The 19,192-nt window shown below is 45.1% G+C and overlaps 1 protein-coding gene across 5 annotated transcripts in view; it reads right to left on the bottom strand.

Annotated features, from left to right (window-relative positions):
* Window positions 1–13,519, bottom strand: part of mast3b (microtubule associated serine/threonine kinase 3b) — a 28,341-nt gene extending 14,822 nt beyond the window's left edge. The window contains exons 1-8 of one of the 5 annotated variants that reach the window (XM_078108259.1): window positions 13,431–13,504; window positions 13,162–13,313; window positions 10,837–10,926; window positions 4,696–4,784; window positions 3,091–3,163; window positions 1,682–1,702; window positions 1,303–1,381; window positions 199–356 (exon numbers count right to left, since the gene is read on the bottom strand). In XM_078108259.1, the coding sequence (XP_077964385.1) occupies window positions 199–356; window positions 1,303–1,381; window positions 1,682–1,702; window positions 3,091–3,163; window positions 4,696–4,784; window positions 10,837–10,926; window positions 13,162–13,208 (557 nt within the window). In that variant the 5' untranslated portion in view covers window positions 13,209–13,313; window positions 13,431–13,504. Of the gene's footprint in view, window positions 1–198; window positions 357–1,302; window positions 1,382–1,681; window positions 1,703–3,090; window positions 3,164–4,695; window positions 4,785–8,151; window positions 8,668–10,836; window positions 10,927–13,161 lie in introns of those variants that run through there. The other 4 variants (XM_078108262.1, XM_078108261.1, XM_040185097.2 and 1 more) reach the window with 4 other exon arrangements.
* Window positions 13,520–19,192: the final 5,673 nt, after the last annotated feature.

Raw genomic sequence — 19,192 nt, 5'->3', positions numbered from 1 at the left:
TAATTCACTAACACTTGCCCTTTCTTAAGAAATATGATGTCTATCCCACAGTAAAGAATGTCATTTCACGTAATGGTAAAAAATCTCTTTGCCTTTGGAGCCATTTATTTCTAAAAAGAAATATGTAGCATTAAAAAAAAAATAGAACAATAATTTTGCCGACTCATTCCATTAGACGGTAAACACAGAAGAAGCTACCTGAGGCTTCGGGACCGAGGTCGTATGACGGTCGAGGGCCGCCCATCCTCGTCGGTCATGCTGTCTGTGCTGCGGAAGTGCTTGAAGAGGAAGTGCAGCTCATCTTGAGTCGGCTGGTAGGGAAGCTGGTGAAGACGCTCCTGGGAGGACGAGGAGGACTGCAGAGACAAAAAAAGTCTCCCATCAGTTGAAAAATTCATGTTAACATGTTAACATCTTCCCCACCATCATTCATGAGAAAGTTGTCAAAAAAGATGACCTCTCCAGACAATAATAAAAGCATTTCTTCCCATATTGATGTTGATAACAATGAACAGGCATTGTTATTTACAGAAACAAGTCATATTCATTTAGTCTCCTGAGGATTTGAGTAAACTCTCTCTCAAACTGGACGTGGTGTAAATTGCCAGCCTTCTGTTCAAGTTTGAGGCCCAACTGTTCTGAAGAGAAGAGGGTGAGTGGGGCGGCATTTGTGAAGTGTGCTTCTAATTTCTCGGCATTAAGGGCGCAGAGAGGCCCACTGAAAAGCCCCATTATCCCTCCTGACCTGTGGGTCTGCACCAGAGCCCATACATTTCTTTGTAGTAGCTGCACACGGCCGACTTTCACCACAGACTCGAATGTCCACTTTACCAAGAGGAAAAAGTCTGCTCCGAAAAACATGTTGCCTATTTGGACAATTATCCAGAATAAAATAATTCACAATACAAGCTTTTTGAATACCAAACAAGCACATCAGGTTAAATGCAACAAGCTGTCTGTAATGTGACTTATATGTGCTGTGAGTTTTTATTGAAACAAAACAGTAGTCTTAAAAAAAGTATTTAATCTCAAAGGACTGAACATTTTCCTTGATCTTCTCATTTACATGCATACGCACAGACTGTGTTCAATACTTCTAACACCGAGTTCCACGGACCGAGAAAATGACTAATTCAAGCAGATGATAGAGGAAAACAATTAGCTGTGTGTCACCACAGACTTGGCACTCGCTGCCCCTTATTGCATGAACAAATGTGCTATTTGGACCGAGCGGAGTGTCGGAATGGCCTTGCCATCTATCGACCGGGGAGGATGATGACGACATGTTCTGGGATTACTTACCGAGACAGTGGAGCTCGGCGGGTTCGTTCCATACCCAGATGAGGGGAGGGATGCCAGGGACCATCTCCGGCCCTCGGCTCTGAGGGAAACGGACACGCATGTTACGTAAGCCTCAGCAGCATTGGCATAATTTAGCATTTCATTGGTCTAACTCATTACATAATAGACGACAGAGCGTTCCTTTGGCTACAAGAGCAGGAAATGAAAGCCCTGTTATCCAAATCATATATAACAGGGCCTGGTGTCCTCATTAAGATTTAAAGCAGCTTGTTAAATCAAGCTATGCCTTCACATAAAAGGAGAAGCATTTATTTGTGAATAACAAATAGTAAACCCAAGCTTTAAAAGCCAACAGACATAGAATATTAAGAGAAGCTACCTGTCGGCGCGCGCCAAGTGACTGAGATCCCGACAGCGACGAAGGGAAGTAGAAAAGCAAAGGAAAGAATTTCAGAGGGTTTAGGGAATATTGCACAAGTGATCCTGTGACCCCTGGCATTCAGCTGAGGGATTAGTACTGACAATGTTGCCCTCCTTGCCAGTTTTCATTTGCCCAGACACAAGCAAGCAAGTAAGCCACCAAACTAAAATTAATTTGAGGATGTAGTTTACATAACAGAAACAAATCTCGCTTTAATAGCATTACAACAGAGAGGATATTCTCTCCGGCTTTAGATACCAGCCAATGAATCTAACGGCTAAAGATTGTGCGTTGTAAGTTTCAGAGAGCGACTACTGCACATTATACATCGATGCTGTACATGTGAGTGTAACATAACATGGGTTTAAAGAGCACCTTGGTAAATTAAGGCTTACGAAGCTATCGCTGCATCATGACTGTTTCCACCAGTTTCTTTTTCTTTCTACGAGTTTCATTTGGTCATGAGCTTCAACTGAAGAGGTTCACTAAACACCGACTTAAAAGTAAAATCAAGAGACAACCTATTTCAAGCCCCAATGAACAGGTGCACCAATTGTCCTGCAGGGCTTTTAGTTTTTATTAGTGCAGCACTGCAGATGACAGATGCAAGAAGTTTGTAGCCTAAATGTGCTTTTTTCCCCTCAGCACAGTGATCAAATCGGATGGGATTGTGATGTTCCTGTTAAGGTCAAAACAATTAATGATTTGAGGTTTAAGCATAGGTATGCTTTTACCGTGGTAGAACACTATCGTATGACGTGCTTTACACGCCTTTTTACAGGTGTTGTTTTCCCTCTTGTTCCCATTGTACTTCATGATGAAGCACCTGAACTAATTGTGAGTTTTTAACAACTGTTCTTGGGTGTCTTCTAGGTGCCAGCTCACTTGCAGGCTACACATGCATGCCGGGAGTGAGACAGGCCTGTTGCCATAGGAACCGGATTGAAATGATAATGATAGGAGTGGGCTTGGGGGTACCCTCTACCTAACGGAGACCTGGTAGAGAGAGAAAGGTGTGAACACTCCAGGCGGAGTCCGACTCACTTCTGTTTTTCTGCATCTGTCCCAGCGTAGAGTAACATTACACATTAGCTTTAATTCATTTTCGATTTTTTTAATATTTGGTACATTAAAGGGACCAATTCAATGTCAAACTACAACAAGCAATGGTTTGTAGGCAAGAGCAACTTAGCTTATTGATAGGGGAAGTAAAACATTGTTTATAGATGTCTCAAGGAAACTTGAAATAGAAATTCCAAAAATGGTTTTGTTCAAATGACACCCCTGAAATTCCTCACATCGAATGAATATCTCTCCAGTGGGGATTTATATTTCTGCATGGATAAAAGCGAGCAGTGCTGACGTACCTTCGGGCAAACGGGAAGTTGAGGCAGGCACTGGTCGACACATTTCGTGGGCTGTCTAGAGGGCTGCTCGCAGCTGAAGAAGCAAAAGACACAAGTTAGTACCGGTGCTATTCAGAACTGTAATAATAAACTCATGAAAATGGAAAAGAGAAAATTACACGGTGCAAAAGGATGACATTATATTGACGCAATAGGCCTCAATTACTGCAAAACCATTGGGGGGGGGGGGCTTAACCTGCAACCCAAATCCTAATTCAAGGCAAAGCCTCATCCAGTTTGGTCTCACCAGAGGCAGGATGTCTGGGTAAACTGCACACTTCGGTGTGTTCACAAGTTAGTGGTTGAGTAGTACCAATTACAACACAAGAGAGACCTTATTAGAGCCCGACTGCACTCTGTGATTAGATAATCCTCGGCGTGATATGTTCAAAAGGGAGCACATGCACGTACTACTGAGTGAGGAGCTCTTGAGCAGAAGTTGATTTTTATAGTGACGGCGCTTTACCTCATTGGGGGGCCGTGAACTGTCTGTACCATTGTGGATTCAGAAAGCTAAAGACAACAACCATTTAGACATTCAATCATCTCAATAATTTCTGTAGTTCCATCTCTTCAGACAAGTAATTCTACTGGTACACCGTGCATTGGAAGGCCAGCCAATCACACGGCTGACACAGAGACAAACAACCATTCACACTCACATCCACGCCCCTACGGGCAACTTTTAGAGTCAACGATCAACCCGATCCCAAGAGCAAGTCTTTGGATTGGGGGAGGAGGCCGTAGTACCCGGAGAGAACCCATGCAGACACGGGGAGAGCCTGCAGACTCCACACAGAAAGGCCGCCGGGTGGAGTCGAACCGTCTTGCTGTGAGGCGACAGTGCCAACCGCCACGCCACCGTGCCGCCCAGCTCAGTAGATGAGCGTGCTTAACCTTGTTAAGGTGAGTGGGAGCTAATGCAAGGTAATGACGTAATTAATGTAATTAATCAATCGCAGTTCAAGTTTTCCACATTGTGGAATGTTTCAATGCTTATATCTGAAAAGTGTGTGTGTGTGTGTTCACATAAAACCTGTGTGGCGCTCACAATTCTATCTCCAGGTAAGAAAAATGACCTTTAAACCCAATTCATCAATAATAGGCACATGAACAAATTAGGCATCATGGTGTCAGTGTCAAATAACGACACTGGGCTCGACTGAGAATATCTCACACTGTTCTCAAACAGTGTGGACATGCAGAACAGCACAGACGAGTCCATCCTGCTGGGTTTGAATAACAAATGTCCAGCTGGCTTAGCCAAAAAACACCTGCTGGGAGCAGCATCGCTAACATCGCGGGCAGTATGGCAAAATAAAGCGATGGGCTTAGTTGCCGTGGACGTGTTTGTTTTTCAGAACACAGTTAAATACAAACAGACAAACTAAATCTTTTGAAATCCTACAGGGCGTTTTAGCTTTTATGTGCACTTGTGCATCATTGCGGTTTGACATCGGGAAGTGAGTTGCTATCTGACACTGCAGCCTGGGTACAGCCAACAGCGTGACTAGCAGGTCATGCTGGGGCTTGTCGGGTTAAAAAGCAGACCACTGCAGATCTTACCAGTATGGAGTGAGAGCGGGGACAGCGGCCGGGACAGTGTGGGTGACGGCGTCCCGACGCCGAGACTCTTCCTGTTGCTGCTGCGACAGCTGGAGGGAAAAAAAAAAAAAGAGAAACATCAACACTGGCTGCCAGCCACATCATGCAACCTTTCCTGCATCCCTCATCACACGTTGTATAAAAGAAAATGGGTGAATGGTTAATACTGTCGGCGCTGAGATGTTTGCATTGAGGGTATTTTCTCATTCCTTTTCATAACAGTTAAACTAAACTTCAGCACAAACTAGAAAGAAGACAACCAGTTCCTCTGAGCCGAACAGTTTTTGTTTATCCACCTATAATTACACGTTTGACTCATACGATTCCTCAGCTTGTATTTATATCCAAGTGTGTGTTTGTGTGCCCTATTGAGCAGCAGGCTAAAGACACAGAACACAATTTAATGATTAACAAGACCCACAATTCCGTCATCCACTAAAATGGAACGGTTGTATCGCACGCAATGAGCCTGGATAACATCTAACCACATCCGCGTTCCCTCGCCAACCAGAAGTATGCTGGCTTGGAGACCTGCAGTCCAGGTGTTCTGAGCACTATAACTTTTAAGTTGTATAGAATTTCATGATTTTCTTTACAATTAATTTGATTTGTCTGTTAGGGGCTGTAGGATATTAGAAATAAACTGACGAATCGGTTCATAAAATCAATAAAATGCATAGTGTACACCAGAATACAGCCATGATTCTGAAACTGTGTAATCAATAAAGTAATGACAATATTGTAAAACCACTGTAAATATGCAACTGTAATAGAATAATACCAATGTACAGTTATGATTGTATTTGATGTAATGTAATCAACTGAAATGCACGCATGTAATACTTGCACAACAACTGATATTGACTAAGGGTCATTCGAAATCCGAGTTACATTGAACCAGAAGACCACTCCCAGAGGTGTGGACACTAACTTTCACACCTCTGTAGGCAACCATTGTTCTTGAGTTCGCTGGTGGAGACAACAGACGGGCACTATGGGGGGTCAAAAGGACTGACCTGGGGCCTGTTGGTTGCTGAGACCAGCGGCTCCTCAGCTGAGATGTTCTTTTTACCACAACACCATCTCTTTTATTAAATACATTTGATTTTATCCTTTTCATCTGCGATGACCTCTGTCCGTCCGGCGTTTCTTCATTTTTGAATACTACAGGGCCTATTTTTGCTCAGACCAAGGCTACCAGGCAAATGGAGAGGTTTTTAAGCCTAACAACAAGAAAGGAAGCGGCTCACATTTGTTGTATTGAATATTTGAAAACGTACTTTTAATGAATACACAGGATTATTGAGAGTGTGTTCACTGACGGGTCTATGCAAAAAGACGGCAAACCCGTTTGTTTAACATCAGACAGGATGCAGCACATAAACATGGGTGTCAATGTGAGTAATTATTACACATTACACCTGGCAGTGCAAGGCTGGCACAGTCATACTATATTTTATTTTGGACAGACATGTAAATATCAATAACTTATTTTTCCCTTAATCGCTCTTTCACCCACCAATCCAAAAAACCCTCGCAGAGCCCAAGCAAATGAAATAATTCTATCCAACCAACCGTCCAAAACCAGAAGATATTCAGTTGACTAAATTTGAAAGACGCATCAGAAGCATTTCCAGAATCTTTTGATCAATGAGGTTCGTGATTTGCAGTAAATTCTGTGCTGCAGAACTTCAGCGTGCTCCTCTTCTTTCTGACATCTGAAAAAAAGCCCAGTTGCAGGACACAGAAACCAAAAACCAGGAGGCTGTTTTGGAGTCGTACTCAAACGTGTCCCCATAAATCATCACATTCAGCTGCACACTGTGGTCCAGTCGGTAGAACTCATTCATCTCGGTTATTATCAACCGCAACCAGACCAATGGTTTCTAAAAAATAAACACTTAAAATGTCTATAGTTACCAAAAATACACACTTGTGGTCTAGAACAGATGGGGCTTATGATACTTAGCGGGAAGAAAAGAGATTTCTTTGTCTGTGCCCACTGAGATTTAACTCCAATGATGACATTATTTCCGCCTTCAGAGCAGCTCTGCCTTCAGAGATGTTTATGTAACTAAAACTCTAATCTGCAAGCAAATGCATGACACACCAGCATGCCCGAGTCGTAGAAGAGAGAACATTGACAAGAGCCAAAACAAAGAGAAAAAAACACCTGTCAACAGACTCTGTGCTGAAGGGGTACGTGCAGCGACAGCAGCTGCACGACCAGCTTGAGCTACAGATGTCCAACATGGTGTGTGTGTGTGTAAAAAGGCGGGAGGGAGAGCTAAACAATCATCTAGTCTTGATAAGAAGGGGCACATTTTGACCAATGCCATTAAAAAGAATCAAGATTTTGATAAACGGTTCTCAATAACGCTCAAATTATTTATTCAACGAAACAATAAGACTTTCCGACAACTATTTCTTTGAATTATGTCATCTTCTAAGCAAAAATGCTTAACAATGTCACAATTCAGCTTTGTAGATGTTTGCTATTTGAGCTGCAGAATAGAAAACATACGTGAGATGTACTATAGATTTGAAGGATGGATTAGAAGACTTAAAGCTCTGGGAAATTGTGACATTTCAGACAACCGTATCAATCTGCTAAAGAATCTGATTATTCTAGAAAAAAATGTGGTTGCAAAACTATGAATACATTTGCATTATCCGGCTTCAAAACTTGTGAGGATTTGCTATTTTTCATTGATTTATATGACTAATATCAAATCTGTGGGGGTTTGGACTGTTGATCTGAACACATTACCCTGAGCTCTGTAAGAAGGTCATTCGTCATTTTAAAGACCACTATCCAAAAAGATTAAAATCAATAATAATATAAGTGTAAACAACTAACTGGATAACAGCACACTTTCGTCATGTCTGCGCTTCATTCATCCAGCGGTGGTGTCTCCTATCAGACAGACAACAGCTGCAACGGTTTGTTATCTCCAGTCATCAGTACACAAACGTCTGTGCCCTCACGGCAATAACCTCCACCGACCCGGGCCTCGCTCCACGTCAACAACAGCCCCCAAAGACTCTCCAGTTTCAACAAAGGGAAATTATATAGGTTTGTCCGGTATTTGAAGCATGGACTTTTTACCGTTAAAAAAAAGAGCCTCCGTTGACATTAGTTACTTTCAGTGAAGTTATTTCCGGGACAAAAGCAGTGCACCAAAACAAACAAAAAAACCCGGATTCACGTCATTAGCGTCGGGCTTTCTGCGATACGATAGGAGAGGAGCTAACGTTAGCTTAAGCCGGGGACGTTTTAACGTAACGCGTAAGTTAAAGCCGACCGCAGAGATCGATGAAACCACGCGCGTGACGGCGTTTTAACCCAACAAAGGGAACAAGCCGGAATGAACCGTTTGGGTCGCGTTCCAACTCGCGTGTCCCGACTCTTCGTACCTTTTCGAACGCTTCAGCAAAGCTGCGGGCACAAAGCGGGACTTCTGGTTCTGGTTCGCCACCGCAGACCACTGACTCGGATCCGACATGCTGGGCTGATGATCAGGAGGAGCAGCGGGAGGGGGGTTCCCTCGCATGTATGACCCGGTTTCAAAGTTAACGGTGGTTTCAGTGAACTGAAGCTCGGTTCCGGGTGAAACCCGCTCCAACCGCCGCTGCTCTCCCGATCATCCTCTCTTCTCCTCGGCGGGTTCCTTTTGTAGTCTTCTGCGCACGGTCCCAACGGCTTCTGGAGCTGCCGTTACACGCCGGGGTCGGCTCTCGCGGCGCGGTTATCTCGCGGGAAACATCACATGGATGCAAGTTTGTTCTTTTGTGTAATAACCATCTACGCGGCGCTGGTGGCAACACGCGTTTGGTTTCGCCGAGCACGCGCCGCTGGCTCGGTTTGTTTCTATGCGAGCAGGCTGGAGACTGGTGCCGCATTCAAGTGCCACTCGTTCCCTCGGTGTGCTGCTGACGTAGAAGACGCAGAACAACTATTTTGTAAAAAAAAAAAATGCTCGTCCCAATTTGCGGAATTAAAGTAGGACACAACGCACTTGGTTTCATCAGTGCAATTCAAATGGCATGTGGCTTGTTTTATAAACATGCCAATTAGGTGTTTTTGGTTCAATGGACCTTGAAGAACGTTCTAAGTTGGATGTACACACTTGGAAAGTGCTTGTTTAGTTTAGTTTGTTGGCCTAGTCTACACACAATTATGTAATATTTGGTAGTGCAGCAAACCTACAGAGTAATTTGTCAAGAGTTAGAACCATTGCTATAGAAACACACCCTTTACCTATTTGGTCACTAATGTGCGTCCATACTAAAGTGTAATTCTCCTACGGAACTTGAACGCAGCTTAATATGTTGTTGGGTTAAACCATGAGGAGTCTGTGAGAGGGAGGATCATATGTGATCCTCCCTCTCACAGACTCCTATGCTATAGCCCAATTCTTAAACCGTGGTACATTCTATTGGATAAGGTAGCTTTGGTGGTCGTGAAGCCTAGTTATAACTAGTATGTAAGTATTTAAATGACACTACATAAGAAAGAAAACTCAATCCAGCATACATACTTTAAGGGTAATGCTTAATTCACAGCCACACACAAAAGATTGCTTTTATTTATTTGATTAAAACTCTGATTATATCACTGTTCAAGGCCAGGTCAGGACTTAGAGAGTCTCCTAGAGACAAGATGTAGTTGTAAAAAAAAGGGTTCTTTACTGGTCACCTAGAGTAATACACAAAATACATACAAATACCGGATCTGATTCAAGAGAAAAAAAAACTATTTTTGGATGGTGAAATAACACGGGGGGAGTCTCTAATGCAAAATGCTGTGAGGAAGCCAACACACATGAAATTAGAGCACTTAAGATGAGAGAGTTGTCTTGAGGAATGCATTCACTAAAATAATTGCAATTTTTTCAACTGAGAAAATTCTATGTGTGGTGTGACAGCCTATCACTGCTCACACATCCAGAAACATGCTGGATGCAGCCGCCTCTCTTTGCAGCGTTGCCTACCTCCACAGCACCCAGTACCGTTGCCAAGCAACCCACATAGGGACAACTAATAAATGATAGGTCTTCACTGGGGAAACAGAGGCACCTTTTATATAGCAAAGAACAACTCAGATTTAATGCATATTGCCTTTTTTCCCAAATAAATTCCATTTTTAATTTCACAATATTTATTTGTTTTATTGATTTAGTTATAGTGGTTTTATCTGTAATTAGAAACCCATTGTGACAACATTGCGGGTAGCTGTTCATTTTGACGTTGTTATTCAAAAATGGGTTATTGAGTCAATTATTGTCAATTGAGTTAACATTACGATCACGCCACATGTTCCATTTAGTACTGCGGTCCAGGAGGTGTTGATTATATCACACCGTGTTCCTCAGCAGAGGGAGTTTGACCCGGCGGTCACATTTTCAAATAACAAGAGGTTGTGACAGGATTGAAAGCACTGCTGCTGAAAGGGTCAAGAATTAACGTTGTTTTTTAAATCAAATAACCATAAAATAACATGGGGGGAGTTCAGACTCTTGCTACATTGCCGAATAGCTGTTCCAGAGTCTCGAGCTCACACTAGAGAAGAATGGGCATCTATGGAACTATGGAACTCGCTGCCTGAGGCTCTGAGGCTTGCAGACAAAAGTACATTTTCACTACTTAGCTTTCTATAAATTAAGTTGATTATTATCAATTTCATTAATATTCGTATATCATGATGTATATCCTATTACTATTAGTAGTAATTAGTATTAGTATTAGTAGTAATAGCAGTAGTACTGGTATTGGTGTTATTTTTCATTATCATGAGCCATTTTCCAAGTATGAACAGTTAGTTTTAAGCAAACATGTTGAGGACTACTTTTGGCAGCGTGTTAAAACATGTAATGCTTTAGAGAGTATTTGCGCCAAACAAATATTTGATGTTCTATTGAATTCTTGGGAATAAATAGATTAGCTAACCAGTGCAAAAGTTGGCGCTCATTTATGTGTTTTCTATAGTCTTGGACAAATGAGCTGTATCAGGCTGCAGCTACACAGACCATCTTTGTTATATGGATCATTTCATTGTCGGTTTTACAGCGAAAGGACTCATTGATGAGAGACTTGTCTTACCTCCAGGGGTGAAGGGTCTGTAAGGGGCTGCACGGGCTGCAGGGGCTGCATGGGCTCAGGAGAGTGGGGCTCTGGCATGTGGGCGACAAACTGTAAGGCAAGACATGTTTACACGGATTAGTGCTTTGAACTCGGCACCATGGCACGGCAGCAGAGCTTCGGTCGAGGGGTTGGAGGTTTGCCGACCTGCCTCTCCTCGGCGGACACCAGCCAAGCCGATGTGTGCAGGCTGATGCCTCTCTGTAAGTGTTGCTTGGTGCATCTGCATTTGTTGCGTTTCTAACCTCTCGTGAGCACACACTCCACAGGAAGTTGGCAGTTTGGTGTCAACACAGCAGAAAATAAACTGCACATGTTTACTCAACATCCAAGGCAACCGTTACCAGTGTTTGAACTATGGCAACACGCTGTATGTTGTGATAATGGGGATTGACTTCAGATCCCCCGACAACAATCCCCTTAAAGTGAGCCCTGCACAAATGAAATATTTTCTACCATCTCTGCACCAGAATATGCATGCTCAGCCATCCTGAGGGCTGTATCTTCCTGATGCTGACCCAGCGCAGAAGCTATTTTCTATTGATTTTCCTGCTGAGACGTAAGCTCTGCCTAGTGGGCTTTACAGTGCCGCTATTGTCTTAGTGCTGCAGAGGCTTCTCGGTGCTAAACACAGCACCACCAAAAGCGCTAATGAATGTGTTGTCATAGTAATGCAGGGAGAATGGTAGGGGGAAAAACAACTCCTTGCATAAAGACTCCCTATTCTGTGTGGGCTCATAATTAATAACAACACATGTGACTCATTACATTCTATTTCATCCTTAGACCCCTAAACCGAAGCTCTCGACGGCTCTTCAGTGAGTAATCGTCGGTCGTTTTCGTTTTCTGCTGTTTTGTTTTGTCTACACTTCATTGCGTTTAAACTGACTAGAAAGCTTCACCGCATTTCTCACTCGCAAAGATCTTCAGGTTGTTATGGCTGTGTTTTTAAACAAAGCGCAGTAGAAGCTTCAACCCCTTTGAAGGGCAAAATAGCAGGATTGTATTTTCTGGCAAAATGACAAACATGGCAAGCAAATTTAGGCTTGCATTCAAATGTATAATAATATTCAAAGATATTTTGCTCATGTTGTTGGACAGCTCTTTCAGAGTAAACTATTATGGTTCTAAATACAAAACACAAGAACAAGGATGCTGCCTGAATACATCGTTACCAAGCATGATTTCCCCAAAATTCTACATTGAAAGTATACAGGTGCGCACCTGTACACTTGCATTCGTCCATCAACAGACCACCAATAAAACCTTATAGAAACCCCTCCACCCCCCCTTCTGCTCGAGAGGCGCGAATCCTCCTCTACGTCTCTTCCAGAAGGAAACTGAAACAATAACAGCGCATCCTTAGCTGAGATCATCAACGGAGGAGGATGTGGATGTGAGGGAGCTCCTACGCCTTTTGGATTAGCCATCCATTGGGCAGCAGGTACCCCTCCCCACCCCCCACACACCTTCTTTCCCACAAAAAAAAGAGCTACATTCATACTGGAGGAAGCGTGGGCGGACAAAAGACCGCAGCCATATCCTTTGAAGGAGATATGGATTTGCAGATTGCCAATTATATGAAAATAAAATATCTGCTCTCCCAGAGTTTTGGAGCCATTTGTCTGCCTCTGTGCTGTGAGGGGGAGCATGTGGAGCGTGTGAATCATGCAGGAATCCTGGACTTAAAGAAGGAGATAACAGAACTGAGACATGACCCTTATCGCAGAAACTAGCAGAAAGACTGGGAAGGACAAAATCAATAGATCTGTAAAACACTGATACTGATATTTCGATCTACCTAAAACATCTGACACAATAACTCCACATCCAAAAGTTCTCATTTGTCAGTTTAAATATGAATTGCGCATTCATTTGAAGATTGAGAGCTTGATGTCTCTACATCCAGTGGGTTGAACCATTTTAAAGATCAACAGACAGTCGCCACGGAGTTTTACTCACAATACTAAAAATGCATTCCTGCTTCAAAATAAAAAACGAAATACAAAAGTAAACTGGGATGATAGTCATCCCTCTAGGAGAAAACATTTCAGGATCAACTGGCTGCTCTGGTCGCGGAGCTTTAGCAGTGGTTATTTTCATGGTTTGAAGCAGCCACTTTCAATTCAATCGAATTCATTTCGTACGTTCCAATATTCCGAATCACACGTTTGCCTCAGTGCGCGCACACATGCGACCATTTAACTCCTGTGATAACTTTAAAACAACAGTTGCTGATGCGCCAGCTTGTGCTTTGCCACGGAGAAAGTGAAAAGCAGGACTTACTCCAGGGTCAGGGAGGGGATCTTCAGTTTATCTCGTCTCGACTTCATTCTGCTGATCACAGAGCCCGGAAGGGGGGCTTCGCTTCACTCCACCAGCGCGGCCCCGATCGCTCTCACGTCCGGCTCACACGCACTCATCGCTGCGGTGGGCGACTAAAAATAAACCCATCAAGCGGGGCGTCTGTCACCAGCGTCTCCAGCGGAGAACAAAATAAAATGCAGTTGCGTCTACAAAATGAAAATAAAAATAAAATAAAACATACGACGCACTCAGTTTTGCGCGTTCCGCCTTCCGTCAGTCTCCAAGGCGCACCGGAGCCCGACTGCCACAACGCCACCGCTCACCTCCAATGTGACTGGTGGAGGGGGGGAGGAGGGAGGGGGAGAGAGAGGCGGGAGTGTATCGGAAGGGGCGGCTTAATCAATTTGGCCGGTGAGGTCAGGTGACAGCCGAGAGTGGCGCGAGGTTGGACGAGGGCGAGCGGAGAACTTGGGCGTCGTTGGCGTTGAGATTCAATTCGCGGACCTGATGGTTCCGCCGTGTAATGTTTCCATCATACAGCCCCGCTATGTGTTTATGTCACTGCGCCGTTTTTTCTTCTTCTTCTTCCTCACGTAACACAACACTGACACACGACTCGTAGTGGAAGTTGTTTAATGAGGTGTCCGCTTCGTCTATGAATCCATTATTCCAAATGTGTCTCCGGAACTAAATGAAGCGGAGCCGTGAACACCGTCTGTGGTGGTGATGAGGCCGGGGAATACCTCCGCTAGAAACCGTGACAGCTGCCACACGTGGTGCGTTTCTCACACCTGTGTGTGTGTGTGTGTGTGTGTGTGTGTGTGTGTGTGTGTGTGTGTGTATGTCGACTTTGGCTGTCATTTTCTTTGGATTCATTAATTGCACAGCTTTCCCCTCGAGAATCACAGGCTGTGTGAATGTATGTACGCGCTTATGCGTGCACGTTAAAAACGCATCTGTTTTATTCCTGGCTCACCGGGACCGCGCGCACGTGCAGGCATTAGGTTTCCACACGTTTTTAACTGCATGCTTGGAAGTAGATTCCCCCAGAACGTGTGTGTGTGTGCGCGTGTTTGCAAGTGCACGCTAGAAAGTCAATATTCTTGCTCTTATACTGCAGGGGTGTGTGTGTGATATCGAATAATTGCATACTTGAAAGTCAATTTGTTAGCGTCCACTCTGTTGACCGTGTGTGTGTGTGTGTGTGTGTGTGTGTGTGTGTGCGCGCGCGCTCGTATCTGGAGGGGGGGGTCCTGTTCTCTAGGCAACTGGGGAAAGCAATGAGACACCAGTTTCTTCATGGTTACCAGCTGGTGATGGTTTGACTCGTTGCTAGGACATGAGCTTTATTCTAATACAGCAACTGCTGCAAGAGCTGCAAGTTATATACACACACACGCACACATTTATTTCTCCAACATGACTGAGAATACATGATTGTATTCACTCGTTATGTTAAACCCTAAAATGAGTGTTTGCGATTCTCAGTCTTTCACCATCTTGAATTTTACATCATGATCCATGATATTTACAATATATTCTCATAATTGTTGGTATACGCAGTAATAACATCAGTAACATGGTAATTGGGGGCTTTGTCTGTCTGTCTGAAACCACCTGTTGGGGGTGGGGGCTTGTTTTGTAGGAGCAGTATTAGTCAGTAACTCAGTTACCATGGTGATAAGGGCTTTCCTGATTTTCTCCCCATCACTCGTGTGTGCTTTCTCCCATACCTGCTGTGTGTGATGAAGCTTAGCTAAAAGTTGTTATAACAAATGCCTCTCAGCGCATGTTTTGTTTTGCTTGCTCGACTGAACCTCCCACTAAATTAGGTTACAGTGACAGTACAGTTTTGCAAATCACAAATCAAAGTTATCACTGTTTATACCTGCACATCTGTCTAATACAATAGGAATTGCTATGATGTAACGTAAAATTAAATATGTTAATATGTTGTTATTTGATCATAAAATCCTAAATCACACCCACAGATACTCAAGGATTCAATAACAAGCAAGCAGACCCAGGCAGGAATAACTATAACGTGAGCATCGGGAGGTGAGGCAGGAGAAGAGATAACCGCGTGGGGATTGACCTGTGGACCCAAATAATAGCGTATGTACGCCTCAGATGATATATGCAATCAAGAGTAGATTAACAGTATGCTAAACAAAGGATGGTCACAGCCAACCATAGATCCTCTCACCTGCCACATGAAGCATATTATTTACACCGCTCAGTAGCATCCTCTGATGCCTTCAGTTTGCATAGCATGGCCCCCCCACGAGTTAATGTCAAAGCAGTGGCAGGTATACTTCCACAGTGGACTAAAGATGCTTCCTCCGATGCCATAATAATCTCTCCAGCCCTCCATGAAAGCACTAATCTTGAGGGCTTCATTTATTTCTTCACTGAGTATTATAAAACCACTGATACATAGACTATTGCATTTGCTTCAAATATACTTTGTGATTTTGCAAATGGGTGCTGAAACAGGATATATTTTTCCAATATATAGATTAAAAAAAATTGTCTATTAACAGAGATGACAAACATGGCGAGAGATTCATGTGGGATTATTTCAATAAACTATGATGCAGAAAATGAGGAAATAAGAAGCATCACAGGGACATTTTTCTCTGTGGGCGCAAGAGAAACAAATACTTGTGTGTGTTTGTGTACGTGTCTGCGTATGTGTGTGGGTTTTTTTGGTCACGTGTTCCGGGGCTTTGCAAATGACTTGTATTGCACTATTCAGACCACAAGGTAGTGCAAAAACACAATACTACGAGCGGAATAATCCCATCAGTATCTATCATCAGAAATGTGCATTCCAACTAAATGTAATGTGTGAGCAGAGAGAACTTTTGCTCAGGAACACTCTGATTGGACACATTTTCCCTTAAACCAACATTGGCGGATGTAGGAATCCAATATGTTGCCTTCTCCAGCAATTATCATGCATTATAAGGCAAACCAAATTTAAAGAAGTCCAATTGTTTGTCTTTTTTAAATCCTATTTTTTTAACCTAAAAGGTGCAGACCAAGTTGAATTGAAATGTAGTGCTGATGGTGGGAACAAATACTTTTTATTTGTCCCCAGAAGTTCCTTTTAAATACAAATACATTTTATTCGAGATGATGGTTAGCTCAGCAGTATATCAAGAAGAGCCTCTGGAACAACGCTGCTTTTTCGTAAGCCGCCAGCACAATGTAGCCTCACATAAGCATGTTTGCTTTTTTAGATTAGATTCAATTTTACTGTCATTGCACACACAGGTACTGACGCAACCAAATGCAGTTTAGCATATATCGAAAATAATAGAGCAGATAAAGGGGAGAGTATATCTATCACCGTGGTGCAGAGTTCAGCAGGGTGACGGCGGCAGAGAAGAAGCTGTTACTGGACCTGCTGGCCCGGGAAACCTGATGGAGATGGGTGTGTGCGTGTGCAACCTTTGTTTTTTCTGAAGTCCACAATGAGGTCCATGGTCTTCTTGGTGATGAGTGCCAGGCTGGTGTTGGCGCACCACGCAGCCAAGTGGTGGACCTCTGTCCTGTAGGCCGACACATCGTTGCTAATGAGGCCAATCACTGCTGTGTCGTCTGCAAACTTTACAATGTTGTTGGAACTATGTACTATACTATACTATATGTACTAACTATGTAGGAGAGGGCTCAGCACACAGCCCTGTGGGACACCGGTGTTCTGGATGAGGGTTGAGGAGGTGATGTTCACTAACCTTGTCAGGGATGCGTGGGGGAGGCAGGACTCAAGCGCAGACTTCTCGGAAAACAAAAGACTTTAATTGTCAAAAAGGCAAAATCAAAGGGCCAAGGGGCAAAAACACACAGGAACCAGGGGGAAAACAGCAAGCAGGACACTACGGACACCCACGACGATAGACAAGGACATGCGTGGCCAAAGACAATGACGCGACAAGTGACAACAGACACACATGGTTTAAATACACTAGGGAGGTGCAGGTGATTGGACACAGGTGGAAACTATTAGACGATCACAGGCGATGACATGACAAGGCAGGAAGTGAAGTTACCCGGGGACACAAGTGGCAGAAAACTACAAAATATAACATGAAGTGAACCACACCGTGACAGTACCCCCCCTCAAGGGCCGAATTCCAGACGGCTCACACTAGAGAGCGGACAAGGGGTGGGAGGGAGGGAAACCAGAGACGTTGTCGGACCACCCGGAAAACTCTGGTGGGCGGCCAGACGAGCGAGTAGCCTCTGGGGGTCGGCCCGGCGGGTGGCTAGACAAGTGGGGAGCCTCTGGGGGTCGACCCAGCGGACGGTCACCAGGCCGGCTCCGGAGCGGCGACTGCAGGGCACGGAACGTCTCTGGAATGAGTGGCTCGGAGACACGGGAAACCTCCGGGGTCGTCGGTGGCTCGGGGGCACGGAACACAGCTTTTTTAGATTAGATTCAATTTTACTGTCATTGCACACACAGGTACTGACGCAACCAAATGCAGTTTAGCATATATCGAAAATAATAGAGCAGATAAAGGGGAGAGTATATCTATCACCGTGGTGCAGAGTTCAGCAGGGTGACGGCGGCAGAGAAGAAGCTGTTACTGGACCTGCTGGCCCGGGAAACCTGATGGAGATGGGTGTGTGCGTGTGCAACCTTCGCCACCGACGACCTTTGCGCGGTCGTCGGTGGCGGCTCGGGGACACTGAACACGTCCGCAGTAGTCAGCTGCGGCTCCAGCTCGGGGACACGGAAAACCTCCGCAGTCGGCGGCGGCGGCAGCTCGGGGACACGGAAAATCTCCGCGGTCGGCGGCGGCTCGGGGACACGGAACACGTCCGCGGTAGTCGGCGGCAGCTCGGGGACACGGAACACCTCCGCGGTCGGCGGAGGCTCGGGGACAAGGAACACCTCCGTGGTCGGCGGCGGCGGCTTGGAGACACGGAACACCTCCGCGGTCGGCGGCTCGGGGACACGGAACACCTCCGCGGTCGGCGGCGGCGGCTTGGGGACACGGAACACCTCCGCGGTCGTCAGCGGCGGCTCGGGGACACGGAACACCTCCGCGGTCGGCGGCGGCGGCTCGGGGACACGCAACCCCTGCCATGACCCCCCCCTCAAGGGCCGGATCCCAGACGGCCCTCAAATCGCCAACGGGAGGGAGGGAGAGGACCACGGGATGGGAGGGAGGGAACCTGAGTCGGGGAGCGGGGACCGGAGGCGTCGGAGTCATGAGTCTCGGGGCCGGTACTAGTCGGGCCGGGGGCATGGAACGTGGGGCCGTATTGGTCGGGTCGAGGGCCTGGAACGTAGGGCTAGTACTGGTCGGGTCGAGGGCCTGGAACGTGGGGCCGGTACTGGTCGGGTGGTCCTGTGTAAGCTGTCTTAAACATCGAGTCGACATACCCAGTTTGGTGTACAATGCCTTTTGCTGTCACTGTTGTACTACTCATCATGCTTACATAGTTCATTACCTCAATAAAAGGAGACTGCATGGGAGTCTAGTCGGAGTCAGCTGTGATCGAGTGAAGAGTCTAGTACTCTTAAGATTCTTGACCGGGCTCCCCTTGCAGCAAGTAAAACTCACAAGTCGACTGAGTGTCTTTGTTTCTCGTGCTGTGATTGTTCTCTGGTGTAATCAGCAGGGTTTGTGATTTCTAACTACGACCTAACATCTGCTATTAAAGATATTGCGCAGCGGCTGAGCAGACAATGAAGTCTACTCTTTTTTCCTTTGGTGACGTAGCTGAGCCAACCGTGTGTTCAGCGCATATCAGTGTATGTTTACATGCTGGTTACAGCTGTCAATGCCGTCCCAAATCAAGTTGTCTTTGCTAAAGCGAAGCGCCGATCCTCTGATCCCTCTTCAGGAAGCAACAGTTTGCTCCGTCTCCATTGTTGCTGTTTTTTTGCGTTGTTAGCGCCGTTAGCACTGTTAGCTCTGAGGGCTGTTACTTAGCGAGGCTATTGTGGCAAGAGAACAGGCAGTGCAAGAAAATGACCCAGTCATTAACC

Source organism: Gasterosteus aculeatus, chromosome 8 (genome assembly GCF_964276395.1).
Source record: "Gasterosteus aculeatus chromosome 8, fGasAcu3.hap1.1, whole genome shotgun sequence".
NCBI classification, from domain to species: Eukaryota; Metazoa; Chordata; class Actinopteri; order Perciformes; family Gasterosteidae; genus Gasterosteus; species Gasterosteus aculeatus.
Note: the sequence above shows the minus strand (reverse complement) of the source record. Positions and strands in the feature narration are given on the sequence as shown.